Below are 24,369 nucleotides of genomic sequence, written 5' to 3'. Positions count from 1 at the left end.
CAAAAATGTTCAGTCTTTTATTTAAAAACTATAAACAGTCACCCAGTAAAGTAAGCCAACCTAGAACAGACTGTTAGGTATATGTATATATAATCACACACCCTACTGACACGGCAGAAATGGTGAAGTTGGGGGGGGGGGGACACCCCGCTCGGATGCTAACACAACAGGCAGTTTATAAATGTTACACGACACACTCGAGGGGACGGGACGGGAAGCAGGGAGCCGGAATGTGGCATGGTATTAAGAATGAAAAAAATAGTACAATAAAATTCCACACTATATTAAGATAGAAAAAAGGGGAGGGGGGGGGGTGTATACACACAAGAAAGCAAAGAACACAGGAGAAAACCTGTATAAAAACGCCATGATGTATTTAAACCAATTTACAAATACAAAAAGAATCGAGTACGGGCAGAGACGGCCTGTACGGTGACGCTTATAGTGGAGACGTGGAGGAGGGAAATACCTTCAATATTTGTGGGGGGGGGGGTTGCTTTTTTTTGTTTGTTTTTTTGCACTCTTCTACAAAATAACAAGATATATTATTCCATACTCTTTCAGCCAGCAAAATGAGTTCTACAAGTTATAATAGTACAAAAATGTGTGAGGGGGGGAGAAAAACAAGAGAAAAAAAAAGAGTCACAGTTCCACAAAGAAAACAAACCTGTTCCCCATCCCCCTCCCTAAACTTTACAGCATCAGTACCTTTGTAGAATATTTACAAGTTCTTAAGTACATTCATCCACTGCTGAATCACATCTCACCGTACAAGTCATCCCCCCACCCCCACCCCCAAAAAAACTCTGAACCTACCGAGATAACGCTTCTCCACAGAGTGAACTCTCCAGTGGCTGCAGCGGCATGAAAGATTTTTTTTTTTAACTTTATATTTATTCACAAATATTTACAAGGTGTTTTTTTTTTTTCTCATTTAATATTGGTATTTATTTCAATAATAAATAAGTGAAAATATAATCGGCTCAAGTAAGAAAACCAAAGCTATCAACTTCTAAAGAAAAAACAAACAAACAAACAAACAAACAAAAACAATCCATCTAGCCACACCTCTGCTGCCCCTGCATCTACTGAGCCCACCCACTCTCCAAAAAAATACCCCCCCCCAACCACCCCACCCTAACCCCTTCGTCCGCTACGGGCGGTTCGCTCAGGACCGAGGAGAATGTGCTCGTTTGGTTGAGAGTGGAGAGGCAGCTTTGTTCGGGGCTAGAAGAGGAGAAGGTGGCTTGTTTGGAAAAGTGTTGCGTGTGCGCTGGTTTCTGTGTGGCTGGTGGAAGACCCGTGGCAGTTTTTTTTTCTTTTTTTGAATAAGGTGAAGATGATGATGCACAAATCCCAACGCACGGAGAACGGAATGGAGGGAGAAAACGATGAACGGGGAGAGAGGGAGTGAGAGAGAGAGAGAGGGGGAGGGGGGCAGGCATTGCCGACGCCGGTATCTCACGCACCAGGTACGAGGACAATAAGATCCGTTTCCTGTTCAAATGTTTTTTTGGGGTTCAGCTGGGCTCAAGCCTGCAGTGTGCGCGTGAGTTCGTAAAGGCATTTTGCGAGCGTGGTGGAGACCTCCATATTGCTGAGCGCCAGCACCGAGAGGTGATTCTCATGCCGCTTCACCAATCTACACACACACACACACACACAGCATTAAGCATGCCGATTCATGACCTTTACCATCTATCATCCGACGTCAATCGGCAATTTCGGAAAACCTTTTAACACACAGTTTTCACTTACTTTTGTCCACGGTCTGAATACTTGGCAATGTTCTTTAACGTTAAGGCAGCAGTTAATCGAATGTGTTTGGTCAGTGGTCCCTCTTTATCATCCTGAGAAAGAGAACATGAGAACTTCGAATCCGGCAGACCAGAAACACCGAAACGATCGATAAAGAAGAATCTCTACAGGGAAGAGGAGATGACGGAGGTTACTCACGGTGAAGTCCCTGAACACCAGGTTGCGGGAGCCCCGGCGCAGGGCCATGAGAGCCGCGCTCGGGTGATTCACTATAGCTTTCTGTGGCCTGGGAGGAGCCGGGCTGCTGCCTGCCGGTGGGGGAGACCTAACACACACACACACACACACACACACACACACACACACACACATCAAAGGGAATCCGTTGTCGTGTTATAAATGCTGAAGATCTAGTCACCACTTGCCTTCAGTATTGTATTTAGAGTGGGGCTCCAACTAACGATTATTTTCATAATCGATTAGTTGGCCGATGTTTATTTATTTATTAATCGATTAATCGGATGGCGGGGGCGGAGCAAATGGTCAGTAACATTTTTTTCATTTATTTATAATAAGATCCACAAACTGAGTATTAAAAATATAAACTTCAGACTAAAACCTCACACAACTGTTTGTCCAATTATATAAGACTGAAAAGAACCCAATATACACACACACACACACACACACCAGAATATACATTCATTTAGGACTGTAGTTTAATTCAGTGCTTTTTGTGCATCTATCAAAAGTAATACACAAATACTATTTTTAATATATATATATATATATATATATATATATATATATATATATATATATATATATATATATATATATATATATATATATATATATATATATATATATGTAGTATTTCTGTATTATTTTTATGGATGCACAAAAAGCACTGAATTAAACTACAGTCCCAGAAATCCCTGGCTGAGTGGAAGAACCCGTCATTCCCCAGGGATTGGTTCAGATACCAGGTTCAATTACATTTTATTGTTGGTGTGACATTTAATTTGACTGAATTATATTTTGTTTATTTTTCCCATCAATGCGACACCTGAACTTGTCTACCACTCATAAGTTTTTGCAAATTATCATTTGATTTGTAAATAAATTTAAAATAAAATCCATCAAGGAACGATCGTCAGCTCAGCTAACGTGATATTTGTGAATGCACGTGAATAACCAAATTGATTCATTTTAAAACATCTCACTTGAATATATTTTCATACATTTAACAAAAAAAAAAAAAAAATATATATATATATATATAAAAATATGTATAATGTATAAATAATAGATTATTTAAACATTAAAACCTTCCCATGGACCCCCTGCAATTACACCACTGACCACTAGGAGTCGGCAGAATCACTGCACTAGACGGTAGAGTATAAGGTGCATAGTGTAAGTGTAGTCATTTGGGACAAAAGTTTAGTATTTACTCTCCGAAGCGTGTTTTCAGAGAAGAAGTAACGTAAACACACCGCCCGCAGACCAACTAATCGATAATGAGATTCGTTGACAATTTTCATAATCGATTATTATCGATTTTATTGATTAGTTGTTGCAGCTCTAATTTAGATGTTTTGCACGATGTCAAGACGACACACGGACGTGTTCTCGGCTCGACTCAAAGTTAAGGGTTACTACTCACTTGGAAGTGTTGGAATTGCTGCCTTGCGTTTCCTCCAGCTTGAGTCCAGCTAGAAGGGCTTCTCTAGAGCAGTGCTTGTCCTGGGGAAGACGCATTGGGTGTTATAGCACCTCCCTTCGTTCCCGGGTCAATAATAAAACTTCTCAAACTATAATAATAATAATAATAATAATAATAATAATAAGGCAGTGAGGTTCAGCAAACTCATCGAGGTCTGACCTGTAGATGTGTAATGAAAGAGAGTCTCTGGCGGGTAAAAGGTTCGCAGCCTTCCCACAAGCACTGGCCGGGATAAACCTCTTTATTGCCGTGTCGCGTAGCCGCATGGTAGAACACCTGCGACGGCGTCTCGAACCACCTGGAAGATTACCCATAATGATGTGTAGTTCACTGCTGATTTAACACGACAGATTTGGACGGGACTAAATCCCACAAATATTCAGTGATAATTACAACCAGTGACCATCATTGAACCATTCAGTCACTCTCGTGTGCTGTGGATGGGGTCTGAAAGAGACCACAGTAATGCTCTACTGCACATGAATGAACCAAAAACCCAAAACCGATCAGCGGTAGGAGGGAGATCCCTACCTTTTACAGGCCTGCCAAAGACACTTGAAGTTCTGTCCGGGTTTGCGCGTCTGTTCCAGAGGGAGCGCTGCGGCCTGAGGCCCGTCGCCTGGAGGAACCGGACTCTGACCGGCTCCCTGCGCGGTCGGAACCACCGGGGGTGGAGACTGTGCCGACACGGGCTGCTACACAGAGAAAAAGGGAAGGGTTCTGAATCAAATGAACGCCAGCGTTTACATTTCAAACATGTCACAGTACCGCGTCCATCTTCCGACTTTTCCCCAAAGCCCAGTGGGAACAAAGAGAAAACGTTCCGGCTCACGAAACCCGACCAGTAAGTATTCAAGCACGTTCTAGTTAATTAACAGAAAACATATGCGTAGGTTCCACCACGAATAAACTGCAGACACTGGGCCTCGATTATTAAGACGGATACAAAGAAATGTAGACGTAAAGGTTCTGGCTAAACGTCTCGAGCGTGTAATTACGGACATCACAGAATCAGACCAGACAGAGTTTATAAAACACCACCACTCCTACTGTAATACTAGAAGATTCTTTAACACGATACGCCACCTTGATCAAAACTCCGGATCTGGAATCTTACTAGTGATGGAAGCCATTCGTAGGGTGGAGCGGCGTTATAAGTTTGAACGGTCTTTGGTTGTCTCTGGGAACGCTTTCTGGTTGCTGATTTTTGGGAACAGTGTGTGTGATCAGCTGTCTGTGCTCACATGATGATAGTGTAATTCTGAATTTGACCACACTGCTGTTTTTCCTGTTCTCTTCACTTTTTATTTTTATCTTTTCTCCCCTAAACATTGTACACTGTTACCGCTCCATTTATTCATTACTGTTTATGCTGATTATTTTGAAAAACTCAATTAAAAAAAAAAAAAACATTAAAAAAAAAAAACATTAAAAAAAAAAAGATGGATACAAAGAGATTTATTCGGAAATCGTTCGGACGAGAAATTTGGTATTCGTCAAAAACGTTCGCATCCCCCTCGTGCTCCTGAGCACCTAAACCTCGACTCGATCGACTTCAAAATCAGATTAAGCGCGTGGATTACTGCACTTTTAAACATATACGGAATATACCATCGAGTTTAAAATCGACGCCCTTATCCGGAGTCGTTTATAGAAGAGCTTCGGAGTCTCGATCGAAACTCCGCCTCTTCGTGCTGGGGTCACGAGGTCAGGGACTGAGAAGACCAAGAACAATGTCTGTGAAAATCACTCATTTTATATTCTATTCTTGGGATTAATGAAGGAATATGAAAAATAAAGTAAGTGAGCAAACACAAACTCATCAATTAAACTAAGGAGGCCAAAGATCCACACCGGCCTTTCATCAAGCTGTTTAAAAGTCCTGTTAATAATAAAATAATGTAGAGCGTCAATCATTCCCATACGGCAATATTAGTGTTACTTTGACTGGTTTATGGCCCGTTATCACGGTAGCCTGATGTGCCTGATCGTCAAGGAAACAACCTGGCAGACATCACTGGCAGGTTGTGTAGGGGGTATTTATTTGGGTAAATAAATATATGGTTAATATATTCGTTTCTCACTTTCTAAGCTTCTGCTTATTCTACTACTTAGCGTGAGATTATACCTCAGTTCTCAAGTTTTACTCATTTTTACTTTTACTAACTTTGACAAAAGTTTACAAATGAAAACTGTTAGATTATTATTTATTATTATTATTATTATTATTATTATTAAAGCTTCTTTACCCTTCACTGAGTTTACACAGAATGGTGCAAAAAGCAAAAAACAACCCAGTTCTGCCGGACCGGACCGGATCGGAAACGGCTCGTTGATGAGAGGACAAAGAGGAACAGCCAGATTGGTTCAAATGGACAGCAAGATTTGTGTTAACTCCACGAATAACCACACTCTACAACCGTGGTGAGGTCAGATTCACCATGTGTTGGCTATGTCAGAATATAAGATCGATTAAATTTAATCAATGATTTTTTATTGTTTTTAATCGTAATTACTGGATCATAAATTTGTTGATTAGTTTACCTTGTAATCTTTACATTGTTCTTGTGGATGTGTACGTAATTGACCGAGCGTTGGAAATAAGCGCCTTACAAAATGTTCTAACTAAAGAAAAAATTACTTTAAAAAATGGCGTTTTAATGAAATTAGCAGAGTTGTTTATAGGTCTTAGCACTTTGCCTATTTTTCCTTTAATATGCGTTGTAACTCGTATGAAAATATCATATGCAAATTTCTTCTTCTTTTTTTAACCTCCATTAAGTATGGATAATCCAAAGTTTTACCCCGATCAAATTTTTCTCTGTAATGCGGTTCAAACGGAACGAGGACTACGCCGCTATCTAGCCCCAGGCAAACGTATTCTAGAAGCGTAGAAGAAGTCTTACCCGAGTGGTAGTTTCAGGAAGCGTAGCAGGCACACTGGGTCTCTGCTGCGCTACATTTTCTATTGCTACTTTTGCTACTGTGCTTGGGTCGACACCTGCCGGGACTGCCACCATCGTGGCACTGCTGCCAGCGTTGTTGGGGTCGCTGATGGTGACTATCCGCACTCCCACCTTGTTGGGAATTCCTGAAGCACCCCGCTCCCCATCTTCTGCTGGTCTCTTTAGGGGCCTGCTCTCAGATGTGCCATTGGTGGCCAGGTCTGCTCCGGGGGGATTCTGGGTGGTAGGTGTAGCTGCAGGTAGCGGAGAGATGTGGTTGCGAGGTGGGTGCTGTTGCCTCAAGCCTGTCGTGTCCAAGCTCTGGGCTGAGGGGCCATTGGAAATCTCAGCACTGTGACCCGAGCTTTTTGGCCCGTTGGCCAGGCGTTCCAGCTGCTCTGCTTTGGCAGTGCTCTGCTGGGGTGACAGCGAGTCAGTAAAAGTCTCATGTACTTGCTGAGGAAGCAGCACCTCCCCATTGCCCATATGTTTGGAAGCTTTATGATTTGGAATGTTTTTGCTTGGATGGGTACCACTTGTGTCCCCTCTTTCAAAGTCACATACCCCGTTTACGAGGGGCTTTCTGAATTCAGAGGGCGGGCCTCCCGATGTCGGTTTGGCCGTGCCATCGTTGCCCTGCACGGTGGGGCCATTGAGTGCCTGTGTGCCCTGCAGAGCCTCTGGCTGGCTGTTCCCTGAGTGGTATGGAGGTAGACTTGAGTCAAACTTCCTACCGTTGAGCAGCTTGGCCCCAGGTCCATCAACCTCCATAGGCTGCCCGTTGCTGGCTTTGGTGGAGACTTCAGTTACCAAGGAGTTTTCCATCACCTCAATCTTTCTCTCATGGACGTGAAGTCCTGTGGCGTCCTTGGCTTCCTCCTCCTTTTGGCAGATGATTTTGTCACCTCGAAAAGGTGGCACAGGTGTTGTGCAGGCAGACACCGGTGGTGGTACGGACGGGGTCAGTTGGAAACCAAGCGTGGGGGGTGACGCGTTGATGGTCAGACCAGTCTGTGGAACCAGTGAAGACGGCGTCCCCTGGCTGTTAACAGCAGCATTGGGGAAACTAGAGTTTGGCACTACCGTGAAGGTGACCTGGTTACTAGGTAAGATGGTGGCAGGGTTGGAGGTGGAAAGGATCTGCCCTGGTAGGATTGAGATGGGCACAGTCTGTACAGCTCCCGCACCTTGCAGCGGGCTTTGCATCAGCTGTACATTCAGCTGCGGTGTTTGCGGAGTTCCCTGGCTACTATTGGTTACCTGGTAAACTACCTGTGGGCTAGGTGCCCTGGTGCTGGCGGAAGGAGGAGGGACTTGCGGTGCTGGGAGAATAAGCTTACCTCCTGGCGTTGTAGGGCCACGCTTTGGAAGCAGCAATTGTTTGATCAAGCTAGATTCTGTGGAGGTAGTCTGGGCGGGGGCCATGGGTGGAGCCATGGGAGCGGTTGGAGGAGGGGGTGGTGGTGGTGGCGGAGGAGGAGGTGGTGATGTGTGGATCTGTAACTGCTGCTGCCGCTTGACAGACAGCATCTGGCTGACAGTGGGAGGAGGGCCCTGGCCGGGATTCGAAGATGGAGACAGCATCTGCGGACTGGGGCAAGAGCCGAGCTGACCAGGGGAAGAGGCTGGTTGAGGAGAGGTGGCAGGTTGCCCGGAAAGTTGGATAGTCTGGGCATTTTGCATGGTTGAGGGGTTGGCCAACACAATGTGGTGGATGGCTGGGGCAAAGGCAGGATTGGGCTGTGGATTAGGGCTGACAATAACCAAGCTCTGTTGTTGCTGCTGCTGCTGCTGCTGTTGGTGGTGATGGTGTGGCTGGTGGTGTAGTGGATGCTGTGCCTGCAGGGCAGGTTTTGGGGCAATGTTCTGGAAAGTCACACGTGGTCCTTGGGCACTCTGTACACCTGCTACAGTGAACACCTGCCCTTCTGCCACCAATGGCGTACAAGGAGTGTTCGAGTACTGAGGAGGGTTGGCCAATACCACGGTATCCTGTGAAGAGGCAGCTTGCTGGCTCTGTGGGACCGGAAGCCGCTGCTGCTCCAAGGGAGGGCACGCTGCCTGTACTCTTCCAGTGAGTATGTGTCCCTGTGGTAGTGCCTTCTGTATCAGCGTTACTGGAGTATGTGGAAGGAGGGCTTGGGGTAGAGAGACTGCAGGGGGAATATTATTATGGTTGGAGGCAGGGGGAGCAGTGGGCGCTGTGGGGATGGAGCTCTGGATCATGGCTGTCTTTAGGATGTCGTTAGGCCGTGGAAGCATCGGCGGAGCTGCCGGGGAGGAAGGTGGTGGTGGTGGAACTTGTGGAGCAGCGTGAGCTGGCACTGGAGCGATGGGAACATGAGGATGGGGCTGTGGTGCTCCATGAATGTTGAAGGCAACCGGTGGTGCTGCCTGGTTGGCAGTAAGGCTTGGTGCTGGTGCCCGGACAAACTGCCCACCCACACCAGGCGGCAACGCTAGCAAAATATACGCAAAGACGGACGTTAGTACAAAGAAATAAACAATGTAACCCAAAAAGGCAACAAGCAGCCCAGTGGCCTACCTGATTGGGTGTGATGTGGAGGCTCTAAGGAGGCTTCGTGTTTGGGCCCTGGTACAGGGCAGGACTGCTGCTGCTGCTGCTGGTAATACAGTTGAATGGGTAGAGGAATTGCCCTCTTCCTCACACCAACTACATGGATCTGAGCTTGAGTGTTTACTTTAGACTCTTCCGCGCGTTTTATCGTATGATTCGGGAATACCGTCCTGTTAGAAACAAAAGGAATTCGAGCCCACGTGCATGAAGCATCAAAAATGATTTCACCACATAGACATTCTCTGTCATCATAGACGTTTTCTGTTACGTTAAGAGAAAGACGCACGCGCGCACCTTAAGCATTTGTAAAAACCATTGGATGTGAGAACACCGCCACGTGACAGCTTGCCGCAGGCTGCCAGGTAGTCCGAGTACATCTCCGAACGAGAAACGGAGCCTTCTGCGTGCGCCTCGTAATGAGCGCTCAGCCTAGTGAGAGTGAGAGAGAGAGAGAGAGTGTAATACACAATGTAATACATAAAAAGTGGTAGCTCATTGGGAATTTTTAAAGCGTGATCTAGCGGTTAACTCTTGATTGTCTCCGAGCCAGCGGTTTTCCCTTTAATCTCTCACACCCAACCATGGGTGTGCAGGTGCACACAAAACAATACCCCACTTAGACAGATAACCAAATCCAATCTAACTGCATCCAAACACAAAGTGTGTCAAAACTATTTCAGTCCACTCTTTGCTCGATCCCGGTGTCGCACGAGTCAGGATAAATTTGAAAAACGAGGCCTGTTGTGAGTCAGGAGGATTGGGTTCGATAAACACTCGACTTCACTGAGGAGCATGACTGTGTAGAGCAGTGTGTTTTTACTCGCACTTTTAAACTGTTACCTTAAGAAAACTATCAAAGAAAAAATAATAATAATTAGGATTTACCACTGAGCAGCAAACTTTTCTCCATCTATCTCTACGATGCCAGGTGGAGGGTTGGTCTGGACAGGAACTCTTGTCACTATGAAACCAGAGGAGATAAAAAGTCATATTTAGCATGAGAACATCAACAGGATAAAGACGACCACTATCGTTCAAACGCACATTCTAAAGCAGAGAAGTGTAATGTTTGTTGTGAACGTTAGAGGGCAGTGCTGAGCCATGAGATATAGAGCTCTCTCTCTCTATTTTTATATAAAAACACAACAGGTTTACCACTGCTGTAAATTACTTCCTATCCGAGTAGAAAGAAAGATGTGTGTGCTCTGAAACACTGATCAGGCAGAACCTGAGCTCCATAAACAACCTACTTCTCCAAAACAGAAGAATAATGAACTAAAATACCCCTTGTTTAACCTGAATGTCGTTTTCAAAACCTTGGTTTACGCCTTATTAAAGAAATCCTCAAATATACGAGACTATCAGAAGAAACGAAAGCTCTTACCTGTCACAGGTGCGCCTTGCACCGGAGTAGGTACGTTCTCTACGAGCTGCGGCCGTACCTCCGCCACCTGGCTGTTTGCGCTCTGGTGCTCGATCAGTTTAATAGCCGTCAGAGCTTCAGGTCCGAACGTGTGCAAATCGACCGACACTAGACGCACCAGGAGATCTTTATAAAAATAAAAAACAAAAACACACAACCAGCAATTTAGAAGATTATAGTTTGGAATCAATAATGAAACTAGATGCACGTGATATTTCACCGATCTGTAATTTATAACTGCATTCGAGAAAGTCTAACACAACAACACGTCTATTACTGTTGACTTGTTCACTTCTCCACGCTTTTGGTTTGTGAACCACGGCATGTCCCTTAAGAAGGTATGCGACTATTTTAAAGTATTTTAATACTAAAAGAGAAGACAGCACAATCGACGCCTCAGTAGAGGATGAGCTTTTGTAGGTGCGATACCTATGCTCCTGTCCACTGAGGCAATTTTGGAGCAGGTGATCTCTCCGAGTTCCGTCAACTGATAAAGCACCTCCAGGGCAGAGATAACCAGCATGATGTCTGGCAGGGTGAGCAGGGTGATCACCTCCCGGTACGACTCCTGGTCCACATACTCACAGATCAGAACACCGTTATCCTCTGCCTTGCTTAGGTTGCCCATGATCTCCATGGCTACAAAAAAAATCAAGAAACAGAGAGACAGAGAGAGGGGAAGGAGAGAGAGAGAGAGAGAGAACACCAATGACAGCATGATGATAATAATATTGTGGTGGATGTGAGAAGATAAATAATGACTTAAAGCTACAGTATGTGATATTTTGTTTTCACACACGCACTCTTTTAGCTTTTTTTTTTTTTTCTTCTGGCTTTGGTCTTACCTCTCATTTTTAGAAACCGGTCCCTTGACATCAGACACTTTGTAATGGTGTGGAACATTAGGTGTGTCGTTCGGAAGTCCACTGGATCCAGCTGAAGCTGTAAACGAGAAAACACGTTTTAACTCGAGTACAGCGCTTACTCTGTAAAACCAAACTATAAACACTGCTACATCACGCCGAGACCTGCGGAGAAATAAAAACTGCTCGGTCTGCGCCGAGACGAGAGCGGTTTCGCGATAAAAGAGGACGTGATGGGGTGGAAACCGACCTCTCCTGCTACGTTGGCCAGGGTGTCGAGGCCCAGCTGCCGCAGCGAGATGAACGTGCAGTGTGCGCAGAGAAGGAGGAAGCGCAGACACGTGCGGTTCACCGCCAGCTGCTTGACGTTGGTCTCCTCGAAGGACAGGTTCCTCAGGATGACGGCTACTTGCAGCACGCGCTGAGCCTCCACGTCAGACGTGCCCATGTTCCGCTGTGGGTGAAACAGCGAGGTCTGCACGGCACTCTGCCCCGTGCCATCTGGAGACAAGAAAACAACAGAAAAGCCCCTTTCTGGGTTAAACCCACGGACTCCGAGCTCCTAATCTTTCCTCGAGAAACAGACGTGATTTTACCATTTATCGATCTTATAGTAAAAATGTCTGCGCAAACCAAACTAAAATCGTCTGAACCACAAACTGCACCTGTAAGGCACCGAGTGCGTTCTGGACACGCCTCGTGTACGCGTGGCCACGCCCACACAACTCCATAAAAAGGTCACGCGCACGGACATCTCGGAGCACGAAACGAGCAATCGGAGGAAAAGGTCGTAAAACTGAAGTGGAAATTATTCTGACTCACTTCTATATCAAATAAAAATTTTCAATAATTTATAAAAGTAATAATAATAATAATAATAATAATAATAATAATAATAATAACAACAACAACAACAACAACAACAACGATGACGACAACAATAACAACAATGATAAGAATAATAACGATAAATAATAAGTGAGCGCTAAAATCCACCAGATTATTTGTCCTAATTTATACTCGCTTTCTTTTTTTTTTTTTTTCACATTATATTTTTCCATATTATTTAATTAAGGTTGACAAAATGAAACGACTTGTTTTCACAAAACGTATTACATTAGAGTATTAGATCATTCATAATGACAGTCACTTTCACCAAGTCACGCTCTTAAGATCTGTCTGTTAAAGGATTCAGCGGTTTACGCCTGTTCACTGCGCCTTAAATAAACTGAAACGGAGAGCGAAACCATGCCGACGATCGCGCCGTCGCCACAACAGACAAACTGAAGGGAAAAAAGTGAATGAGCGAGTGCATGTCCACCCACCTTGTGGTGTGCAGCTCTTGTCAGAGATGAGATCTTTTACTTCATTGTCTTCAACGATATCTTTCCAAAACTACGAACACAGATTTAAAACAGATCCAGATTATTCGTCCGGTTTAAATAAACACGGATTACGCGTTTATATTTGATACAGCCGTTTCGTTCTGACCTTGGCGAAGTCTCGGGACGTTTTCTCCCTCCAGTCCATGCCGAATACAGCAGAAAAGCTACCTAATGCTGAGACACACCAAACAGAACGCTTTACTACACACCGTATACGAGGAAAAGGTTCGGGTTAAACGTAGCCGTAAAAGAGATCGTACAGTCATCGAAGACTCCGGCGTGTGCCAGCAGCAGCGTGACGAGTTTGGGCTCCTTCTCCAGCTGCATGGTGTGCTTGCTCTCGTTGGACATCAGCATGCACACGTTGACGGCGAAGTCCACCTCGTTAGGAAGCCCCGACAGCAGGGACAGCACCAGTTTGTTGTAGTCACACGGAGGGACAAAATCCGTCGACAGCCCGTAGCTTTGGCGGAGATAGTCTGTCAATCAAAAGTCACACAGACACACTTGAGCAAAAAAAAAACAAAACAATAAAACACTTCAGTGTAAAATCAGTAATGATGGTCGTAACAAAGCAGAGCAGCTCCTAACAGAACACAAGAACAGGAGTCTTGAAGATCTGAACTGACTCATGACGTCCACCTTCTGGGACATGAGGAGGAAGGCGTTGTACCTGAGACAGTGTGTTGCTGATAGTTGTAGGAGCAAGGTATTGCACCGATCGGAAGCGACGGTTTGGGGTTTCCGGGTTGCACCTCGTCGTCATCTTCTCCGAAGTGATGGACCTTCTCATACTTCTCTAAATAGCTGAAATGAAACAGAAAACGTTATCTAGGAGGCTTCAAAAGTGAACAATTTGCTCTGCTGTGTACGGCGAGAACCACCATGCGCCGTAGAGGTGCTGGTTATTAGATGCACAAGTACAGTTAGGCTGCGTGTGTGTGTGCGCGCGCGTGCGTGTGTGTGTGTGTGTGTGAGCGAGCGAGCGAGCGAGAAACAGAGTATCCCTGCCAGCGGTCTGTCATTCAGAAAAGCCCCGTAGCCCTCAGCTCTTAAGGCAGGCTAATACACTCTTCACGCCTCGTGTTTGAAAACGCACGCGAAGGGGAACGGACGAGGCTTTCCTTTAGGCGCTGAATGGGAGAGCGAGGCTCGCGCATTTGCATCGAGCCCTTTCACATGATCAGCAGATGGTTCAAACATGTGGTTTACTTGGAGCGCGCTTCTCGGCAACACCTGCCAGTGCCGCTAGATTGTTCAGGGAGATTCGTACAAACCATCAATCATCCGCCTGCATTCACGTGCCGTTCCCTCCCCCTCCGTTTTTTTTTTCCTGCTTCTTTTCTCTTTTCTCATCTCTGCAGCTCTCTGGAGTATCTCCTTATACACGTGCGCCATTTCAACTCCAACACAGCTTTCTTTCATAGCAAAACTCGTTAGGTCACGTGGAGGGTTAGGGCTTAGGCTCCACCTGATCTGAATTCTTTACCTCATTTGACTCTGGCAGCGGCGCTCCGTGTTAAGAGCAACCAGACTGCCGAAGGAATTCCTGAAGAGTAGGACAAGTGCACATTACATCACCATCATCATCATCATCATCATCATCATCATCATCATCGAGTTCAGGCTTGGGTCACGCTATAAACACTTGGATCGTTCACGCTGATAGCACGCTCTGTACTTCTTTACACCCTTCAAGCAGCAGAAAATCAGTAAACAATTATACGCGACGAAAAACGTCCGTCAATGAGACGGTCATGCAAATTTTACATCAGTGTTATGGGACTAGTACACCTACGAACGCACAAAATAACACCGTGTGTGTGTGTGAGAGAGAGAGAGAGTGTGACTCACTGAGGCAGTCTCCTGAATGAGATTTCCCCTCGTATACACAGTAATCCCGCATACACTGACTAAACACTGCAATTCACACACAATCACCAGCCCTCAAAATTCAATCCGTACACTTCTCTTGCATTTCCTTCACAAGACGAGACAAACCCTTTCCCTTCCCAAACCCAGTCTCGACGGCATCTCATCCTAACTAACATGCGAGCAGGTCACGCACCCACGGCCCTAGTGAAAGCAGCGTATGCAAATCCCATCATTCCTGGAACATGCCGTTTGTTTAGTTAAGCAACATACCTGAGAGAATTTAAGCTCTACACCGACACCGTGTTTCTCCCGCCACGCCCGAGAGCCGTGTACCGGCTTCAAATGACCGGATCGATCCAACTTCCTCTCGGAATATAACGCCGTTTACCAGACACAGTCTTTCAAACGTTCAACCTTAAAATCAACAGTTAATAATGGGGGGAAAAAAAAAAAAAAAAAATTACACACCACCCCCTGCTGGAATCAGACGGCATGGCCATGGGGTGTGTGTGTGTGTGTGTGGGTGTGTGTGGGGTTCTGCCCTTTATTACAGCATGTGATGATGAAAATCAGACTCCTCTCTGAAAAAACAGCACATCTTTACAAATTAAGATCTTTAAGCTCTTCTGAAACACTCACCTGTTCCGTTTCTGCCAGATGTGCGTGCGCTATTGAACAAGGCAGATAAATCCTCTAATAAACACCCAAGCAGTGTGTGTGTGTCCTCTATAAGGAACTTACACCTACGTATCCAGTTATTGTGTTATAACCCCTTTCCGAGCCCCAACCCAAGCCATCGTAAGGAACCCCACAGACACATCAAATTCACAAAAAAAAAAAAAAAAAAAAAAAAAAAAAAAAACCCAAGCAGGATGGTTTCTTAAGACCACGTGCATCTCTAAACGCAGCTGAAAGAAAACTGCACAAGAAGAAAGAGGGGAAAAAATATCCATCAATATCTTGTGCTTGAAACAAAGTAAACACAAGACTGATGAGATGCAAATACATCAAATACATAAACAATGCAGCTTTAAGTCCAGCTAGCATTACAAAACGTTTTTTGTTTTTTTTATTTGCATGGTAAGACACAGGTGGACCAACTCCAAGTTTCACACAGGTCCGCTAAATAGTGTTCAATTTCCTCCGAGTCTGTATTCACCGCTTTCTGCTCCTAATTCGAACCAAACTATTCTGAACCATATTCAGATCAATCCATAAACGGAAAACAAGACGACGACGGTGCGCCGGTGCGCTCTGGTTCGACCCGATTAAAGATAAATCCACACTCCGATAGCGATCGCTGCAGCGCTTCACAACATGCGGTGGATAAGATGGAATATCCGCTGCCTTTCCATGTTTATTTCGCATAAGCCATCGAGTTCCCCTTTCCCCCGTTTTTACCAATATGTTCACGAAGGAGTCACACGAGTGGAAGACGAGTACAGGGCAGAGAGATGCGGCGTGTTGTGTACTGAAGAGTAATTATACTACACTCTCTACCCCACCAGACCTCCCTGCACACTTTCAACCCTCGCGTCTCACCTCGTCTGTAACTCACTCAACTGGAGTGTTTGATGCAGCAACAGCCTGACAATGGCAAAAAGCCAGTCATGTTTGTTTGTGTTTTATTTCTATCACACTACACACACACACACACACACACTACACGGGAAACTTCTCCACAAAACTTGCGAAACGGAACTCGAGTAATGTTCATACAGTCAACAGGTGACGCTGCAGGACTGGAGCGTCAGCATCACTCTGGATGTTTATACAAAGAATTTCGGGTAAATGTCTATTTTTGCACCATAAATGATGCCTCAGACAGTACGACGGATCAGGACTTAAATTCATCTTTCAGTGCAAAATCTCAAAGCTCAGCGTTTCATGCACATGTGGACGAGATAAAATCAGTACTGGGGGATATATTACTGTACAGCAAAAAGAAAACAAGAGTGAGTCGGAGTGACGCCGGCGCAATGTAGTGTCGGAATAACGCCAGTGTAGTGTAGGAGTAACGCCAATGTTGTAGTAATGCCAGTGTTGTGTAGTGTAGGAGTAACGCCAGTGTAGTGTTGTAGTAATGCCAGTGTTGTGTAGTGTAGGAGTAACGTCAGTGTAGGAGTAACACCAGTGTTGTGGTAATGCCAGTGTAGTGCAGTAACAATGCAACTGTTGTGTAGTGCATTGTAAGAGTAATGTAAGTGTAGTGTAAATGTAGTGTAGTGTAAATGTAATGCAATTGCAGTGCAAACGCAGTGCATATGTAGTGTAGTGCATATGTAGTGTAGTGCAAACGTTGTGCATATGTAGTGTAGTGCAAATAGAGTGAAGTGTAGTGCAAATGTAGTGTAGTATAAATGTAGTGCAAGTGTAGTGCAAATGTAGTGCATATGTAGTGCAGTGCAAATGTAGTGTAAAGCAAATGCAGTGCAAACGTAGTGCATATGTAGTGCAGTGCAAATGTAGTGCAAATGTAGTGCAGTGCAAATGTAGTGCAAATGTAGTGCAGTGCAAATGTAGTGCAAATGTAGTGCAAATGTAGTGCAAATGTAGTGCAGTGCAAATGTAGTGCAGTGCAAATGTAGTGCAAATGTAGTGCAAATGTAGTGCAGTGCAAATGTAGTGCAAATGTAGTGCAAATGTAGTGCAGTGCAAATGTAGTGCAAATGTAGTGCAGTGCAAATGTAGTGCAGTGCAAATGTAGTGTAAATGTAGTGTATATGTGTAGTGCATTTGTAGTGTAAATGGGGTGTAGTGGAAATGGAGTGCAGTGCAAATGTAGTGTAAATGTAGTGCAGTGCAAATGTAGTGTAGTGCATATGTAGTGCAGTGCATATGTAGTGCAGTGCATATGTAGTGTAAATGTAGTGCAAATGTAGTGTAGTGTATATGTAGTGCAGTGCATATGTAGTGCAGTGCATATGTAGTGTAAATGTAGTGCAAATGTAGTGTAGTGTATATGTAGTGCAGTGCATATGTAGTGTAAATGTAGTGTAGTGTATATGTAGTGCAGTGCATATGTAGTGTAAATGTAGTGCAAATGTAGTGTAGTGTATATGTAGTGCAGTGCATATGTAGTGCAAATGTAGTGTAAAGTAAGTGTAGTGTAAAGTGTACGTGTAATTAGTGTAAAGTATAGTGTAAGTGTAGAGTGTAAATGTAGTGTGTAAATGTAACGTAGTGTGTAAGTGTAGTGTAAATGTAGAGCAAAGTGTAGTGTGTAAATGTATTGTATAGTGTAAAGTAAGTATAGTGTTTAAATGTAGTGTGGTGTAAATGTAGTGTAAAGTATAGTGTATAAATGTAGTGTAGAGTGTAAATGTAGTGTAAAGTAAGTATAGTGTAAAGTAAGTGTAGTGTTTAAATGTAGTGTAGAGTGTAAATGTAGTGTAAAGTATAGTGTATAAATGTAGTGTAGAGTGTAAATGTAGTGTAGTGTATAAATGTAGTGTATAAATGTAGTGTAAAGTAAGTACAGTGTAAAGTAAGTGTAGTGTTTAAATGTAGTGTAGATTGTAAATGTAGTGTAGTGTATAAATGTAGTGTACAGTAAGTGTAGTGTATAAATGTAGTGTACAGTAAGTGTAGTGTATAAATGTAGTGCATAAATGTGGTGTACAGTAAGTATAGTGTAAAGTAAGTGTAGTGTATAAATGTAGTGTAGTGTACAGTAAGCACAGTGTAGTGTATAAATGTAGTGTAGTGTACAGTAAGTATAGTGTAAAGTAAGTGTAGTGTATAAATGTAGTGTACAGTAAGTATAGTATAAAGTAAGTGTAGTATATAAATGTAGTGTATAAATGTAGTGTACAGTAAGTAGTGTAAAGTAAGTGTAGTGTATAAATGTAGTGTATAAATGTAGTGCAGTGTACAGTAAATATAGTGTAAAGTAAGTGTAGTGTATAAATGTAGTGTATAAATGTAGTGTACAGTAAGTATAGTATATAAATGTAGTGTACAGTAAGTGTAGTGTATAAATGTAGTGTACAGTAAGTATAGTATATAAATGTAGGGTACAGTAAGTGTAGTGTGTAAGTGTAGTGTATAAATGTAGTGTACAGTAAGTATAGTATATAAATGTAGTGTACAGTAAGTAGTGTGTAAGTGTAGTGTATAAATGTAGTGTACAGTAAGTATAGTATATAAATGTAGTGTACAGTAAGTAGTGTGTAAGTGTAGTGTATAAATGTAGTGTACAGTAAGTATAGTATAAAGTAAGTGTAGTGTATAAATGTAGTGTACAGTAAGTATAGTGCAAAGTAAGTGTAGTGTTTAAATGTAGTGTATAAATGTAGTGCAAAGTAAGTGTAGTGTATAAATGTAGTGTAATGTATAGTAAGTGTAGTGTATAAATGTAGTGTATAAATGTAGTGTACAGTAAGTATAGTGCAAAGTAAGTGTAGTGTTTAAATGTAGTGTATAAATGTAGTGCAAAGTAAGTGTAGTGTATAAATGTAGTGTAATGTATAAATGTAGTGTATAAATGTAGTGTACAGTAAGTATAGTGCAAAGTAAGTGTAGTGTTTAAATGTAGTGTATAAATGTAGTGCAAAGTAAGTGTAGTGTATAAATGTAGTGTATAAATGTAGTGCAAAGTAAGTGTAGTGTATAAATGTAGTGTAATGTATAGTAAGTGTAGTGTATAAATGTAGTGTAATGTATAGTAAGTGTAGTGTATAAATGTAGTGTAATGTATAGTAAGTGTAGTGTATAAATGTAGTGTAATGTATAGTAAGTGTAGTGTATAAATGTAGTGTAATGTATAGTAAGTGTAGTGTATAAATGTAGTGTAATGTATAGTAAGTGTAGTGTACAGCATAAATGGAGTGTAAAGTAAGTGGTGTGTGTTGTGGCTCCTTGAGCAGGGCGATCACACAGTCGCCGGTAAAGTCGCTGAAGGATGTAAACACAGCCGCGTGTGTGTGTGTGTGAGTGTGTGAGAGAGCGAGAGAGAGCTGGATGAGGAGGAAACTTACCGCAGATAGTACTGCTTCAGAACAAAAGCAGCGTTAGAGCAACTCCTGGGAAAATTAAACTCTTCTCCAAGTTCCGACCACTGATTTTTATCCGAGACCTGAGAGTTAAAAAGGAAAGAAAAAAAAACACACACACACAAACACACACACAGTTAACTCCATGTATGATTATGGTTTAAAAGAAGTTGGTTACTCTGTAGATTTGGGCGACTTTGTTGTGTGTGTTTGCTCGATAGCCGGTAACCAGCAGTCTGAATCAGGTAGCTTGCTAACCCCTTGTTAGCATTCCCGGCTAACGCTACTTTTATTTATCCTTTTAAAACCTCCTCGTGAGTCCTGGGAGCACCGAGGGCTCCCGGTTCCCGAGCACAGCAGCCCCGGTCCAGCTGAGAGACGGCGGCGGCTACATTTTGCGAGTTATTTCCCAGTATTCCGTCCACAGGCCTGTGTGAGGCCTACATTTCAGCCCTTAGCCACCAAGCCCCAGCCAGCTATGGCGAATTTGCCCAACTTCCTCGACAGGAGAGCGGGCAGAACGGCGCGGTGAAGCCCCGCGGCTCGGTGATGGACGAAACTCGGGGCTAAAACGTGCCGCTCAGTTCGAGCCGCTCTTCAAACTGCACTCACACACTCTCACTCTCACACACACTCACACACTCTCTCTGCTAGAGCCGCTAACGTCCGGACTCGATTCATAGCTTCTCTCTTCTCACACACAGAGAAGGAGCCCTGCTAGCACACTGCCGGCCGAGCGAGGCCGTGATCGCGCAAACAACACACACACAAAGTGCACAATTTCAGCCTGGAGCTCGGGTTTTCCGGCGCGTGCCGGTAAAGTGAGGACTGGCGGTTACTTTTTGTTATAATCGGGACGCCACTCACCTTCGCGAAGCCGCCTAAAGAGACGACTCTGACATACAGAGCGCTCAGGTCCAGCTCCTTTCCCCCGACCACCGGGACCTTCTTAAACGGCGATCTGCGGAGAAATAAAACAGTCCGGTGAGCACGGTAAAGCCTGCACGAGCCTCCAAACCGACCGACTCGCGCGCACGAGCGCGGTTTAAAGTTATATATTATATTGAAGAATCTCGCTCACCCTCTGCTTTGGTGAAATTGCCGCAGCTCGTCCAGGAAAGCTAGTCCTTTCCTCCGCTGCTCGGGTACATTTTTCCCCGTCGAATTTGCCATCATGTCGATCCGCAGAATCGGCCCGAACCACGCTCTCTGGCTGCCTAAGACACCGGGGAGCCCATTCTCCGGCAGCGCGCGGTGCCTCGCCACGCTGAGTGTTTTAAAAAAGTTAAAGAAATGGCAGATGGAGAGAAGAGCGCCAGCTCGCTAATAAGGTCTGTTACACACACACACATACACACACACACAACATACACACGGCTAACAAACAGGGGGAGAAAAAAACCGAGCCCGATCCCAAGTTCACCCAAACAACCGGGTCTAACGGCGCACTAAAACCGTCATGGTCCAAAGACGATCGATTTCAAACGGCCGTGTTCGGGTTTGGAGTGGATCTGACAGTGTGTGTGAGTGTGTGTGCGCGAATTGCTCGCTCACTCGCGCGCGCGCGCACGCTCACATATACACACACGCTCAGTGTGTGAAGCAGCAGCCACTCTCAGACAAAAAGAGCCGTGAGGCCGCGGGGAGAAAAGCCTCGGCCGCACTTCAGCGCCTTCTACAGGTAGCACGGCGCACTGCAGCTCCGTCCAACCGCGCTTTATCTGAACAATAGAGGAGCTTCTGTTTTTCCTCTCTCTCTCTCTCTCTCTCTCTCTCTCTCTCTCTCTCTCTCTCTCTCTCTCTCAGGGCTCGTCTTTAAACTTCGGAGATCCGTTAAAACGGAACAAAGTGATAACACGATAACATTACACACACACACACATAAACTCAGGAATATGATGGCCTTATCCTCTATGAATTTCCATTGAAATAAAATAAACACCTAATCATACTCAACTTGAACTGATTTAGAACTTTCTGGTATGCTCGATTATATATTTTTTTTATTTATGTTCCAATTCTATTTCTATTATTCCATATTTATTCCAATTCTATTTCTATTCTATTATTATTCTATTATATCGGATTATATCTGCCGATGTTCCAATGCTCGGTTATATTTTCCGATGTTTTAATGATGGGATAAGTCAGTATTTTCAGTATTAATTGTTATACACTTGTCTACTTGTATATTTTCAGACTCTATAAAACCTCGCGCGCGATGGCTAACCGTTACTAATCATTTAGAAATGATAACATTTCTTCCCTGAAGAGAAGAAAAGAGAGAAGAGAAGAGAAGGGAAGAGAAGAGAAGGGAAGAGCAGAGAAGAGCGCGGTGTCTGTTTGAGATTAAATGTGAATTTGTTCCTGCTCCCTAACCCCAGGCGGATGTGTTATCCTCTAGCCGGGGTTACTACTGTTTCAACCATTACACGCTCGTACCCCTGTGAGCGCTGTCACAAAATGGCGGAGAGCAACATCAAAAGACCCCATTTTGTCACACCGACGTTACTCGGTACTCACTCGGAAACAACTTTATGCGGCGGAATTGTCACGAGACGACGTTTGTCAAACGTTACGTCGACGAAACGCCGCCTGGTCGCTGATCCGCGGCGACATGGCGAACTCGGGTTAGCTGCCGCCCGCGCGCGCGCTGGTTCATTAGCTTAGCACCCACTCTCACGCGACCTTAATTTGAAAAATAACAGTTTTAACGGTCACCTTCTACGTCATAAACCGAAAACAATACAATTTAATAATCATTATTTATGACACCGTGTACTCGGGGTGCAGCCAGGGGGTGAGCGGAACCGGAGATTTGGGATGTAAACACAAGCCGTGGGGCGTCTCTGGGTTATTTAACCTAAATCTGACCCGTGTATGAAACTAAGCTAAGCTAGGCTAACTGATAGCTCTAGTTAAGACGAGTGTATTTCTGAAACACCTGCCGACTGGTTACCTGAATGCCTTGCTATATATTAGCAAATTTTGTCAAGTGTCCTCTAGCTTCAAAAATATTTATTAACTAGCTAGTCGTCTGGTAACTTGTCCCGGAATCAGGGAACAACATCAGCAGCCTGGTTTAACACCTCTCTCTCTCTCACACACACACACACACATTCATTCATACAAGTGTAGAACCTGAAGACATTTTCATTTTAATCCACTGTATTTACATCATCCACATGTTTAACAGTTTGAGTACTCGGTACTTAATGACAGGAGTGGGAGTGAATGTGTGATATCTCCTGGTTGTATTTACAAAAAGAACTGACCTTTTCTTTCATGTAGAGGTCGCTAGAGAGTCAGTAAACTGGTCCAACACTAGACAACCATCGGGTTTAAAAGTGCAATAGAAATTTGTTTTGTTTCTTACTAATACAAATAACATGTAGAAAGTTTTTTAAATAATAATGGTTTAAGCCATGGTCTCAGGACAAAAGTATTACATGGATGAGGAAACCCGCTTGAAAAACCGTATTCCGGTCCGGAAAGCGTGTTTGTGTTTGCATGCGCCTTCTGTCAGTCAACTTATAGACACGCCCCTTAGCACTTTCACTCCGCCCTCAGCTAGCATGCTAATACCACAGCTTAGTGCTCATAAGAGCTTATTACAGAGGGGAAAAGGGACAGCGACTGCATGTGTGTGGGAAATAAGACATTGCAAGAGCATTACATTTTTTCTTTGTTAAGAACGTATAGAATAAATGTTCCTAAGAAAACGCTGAGACGTCTTACGAGGGACAGCAGTTCAGGTGTAAATGTGTTGAACTGTTCTCATTCCTGTTCATTTCTTATGTAATTAGAAGCAAAATGATGATTTGTAATAGTGTTATGTTAAAAGAATGTGTTATCTGAAAAGGTTGCTATAGTGAGTATGATGATTATAATAATGCACAGCAAGGCATTATATCAAGCTGGAACTCTTAATTGTATTTCATGGAGGAATACATGCAACCATAATCAGTCAAATATTTGTTTTTCAGACATGTTATAGTATGTCAGTCAGATTCTGAACATAAACAGTTACATACTTGGTCACTAGATGGCAGTACATATTCAAAAACATGGCAGGGGTAAAAGACATATTTAATAACCCTGTATATACAAAGGCATATACATTGCATTTAATAACCCCCCCCCCCCCCCCCCCCCCCCATGTTGAGTGTCTAGAAAAGCGCTATATAAATATAACTAACCAACCTTCCAATCCCACCTCCACCTTGTGCATGTTGAGTTTGCGTGTGGTCCCCATGCCTCAGGGGTTTCCTTCAGGTACTCTGGTTTCCTCCCCTAGTCCAAAGACATGCATTGTACATTGACATTATAGTGTGTGGATGTGTGAGACTGTGATGGGTTGGTACCTTGTGCCCCAAGTTTTCTGGGATAGGGACAGGCTCCCCGCAACCCTGTGTAAGATAAGCAGTACAGAAAATGGATAGATGGATGGTAGGTTGTTTTTCCCACCGACCCCTCTGGCTTGTTTATTAAGGACCTAGATCCAAATCTTAAAGTTTAAAAGGTTCTTTGTGACAATACCTAATGTTAAAAGGGATATACAGTCCTGATTTTGTGTATGCATCATACTAAATAGTTTTACATCTTCAAACAAAATCCAACATAAAACAAAGATGACCCATGTAACCATGTGTAAAACTAATTGCCCCCTTAAACCTAAAATCTGGTCGTGCCACCTTTAGCAATAATAACTGCAACCAAACACTTCCGATAACTGGAGATCAGTCTTTCTCACTCACTCCTGTGTTTGGGATCATCGTCTTGCTGCGGAATCCAGTCGCACTCGGGTTTCAACTTCCGG

The 24,369-nt window shown here is 43.8% G+C and overlaps 1 protein-coding gene across 3 annotated transcripts; it reads right to left on the bottom strand.

Moving 5' to 3' along the window:
• Position 1: 1 nt before the first annotated feature.
• On the bottom strand, positions 2 to 22,844 carry arid2 (AT rich interactive domain 2 (ARID, RFX-like)). Of its 3 annotated transcripts, none has more exons than XM_017485014.3 (22): positions 22,826 to 22,844; positions 20,632 to 20,817; positions 20,418 to 20,511; positions 19,536 to 19,633; positions 13,355 to 13,488; positions 12,942 to 13,160; positions 12,788 to 12,855; positions 12,622 to 12,691; positions 11,547 to 11,797; positions 11,279 to 11,375; positions 10,863 to 11,072; positions 10,395 to 10,559; positions 9,896 to 9,971; positions 9,305 to 9,439; positions 8,978 to 9,180; positions 6,394 to 8,891; positions 4,019 to 4,182; positions 3,647 to 3,785; positions 3,428 to 3,507; positions 1,957 to 2,083; positions 1,759 to 1,850; positions 2 to 1,642 (listed from the first exon to the last, which is right to left on the bottom strand). In XM_017485014.3, the coding sequence occupies exons 2-22, from the start codon at positions 20,724 to 20,726 to the stop codon at positions 1,531 to 1,533; spliced, it is 5,127 nt and encodes a 1,708-aa protein (XP_017340503.1). In that variant the 5' UTR covers positions 20,727 to 20,817; positions 22,826 to 22,844; the 3' UTR covers positions 2 to 1,530. The 3 variants fall into 3 exon arrangements, with proteins under 3 accessions (XP_017340503.1, XP_017340502.1, XP_047015944.1); XM_017485013.3 differs by lacking the exon at positions 22,826 to 22,844 and adding an exon at positions 22,074 to 22,672; XM_047159988.2 differs by lacking the exon at positions 22,826 to 22,844 and having other exon boundaries at positions 20,632 to 21,527.
• Between the last annotated feature and the right edge of the window lie 1,525 nt (positions 22,845 to 24,369).

This window comes from Ictalurus punctatus, chromosome 14, assembly GCF_001660625.3.
Source record: "Ictalurus punctatus breed USDA103 chromosome 14, Coco_2.0, whole genome shotgun sequence".
NCBI lineage: Eukaryota > Metazoa > Chordata > Actinopteri > Siluriformes > Ictaluridae > Ictalurus > Ictalurus punctatus.
The sequence above is the reverse complement of the archived record's forward strand: the minus strand, read 5'-3'. Positions and strand labels throughout refer to the sequence as shown.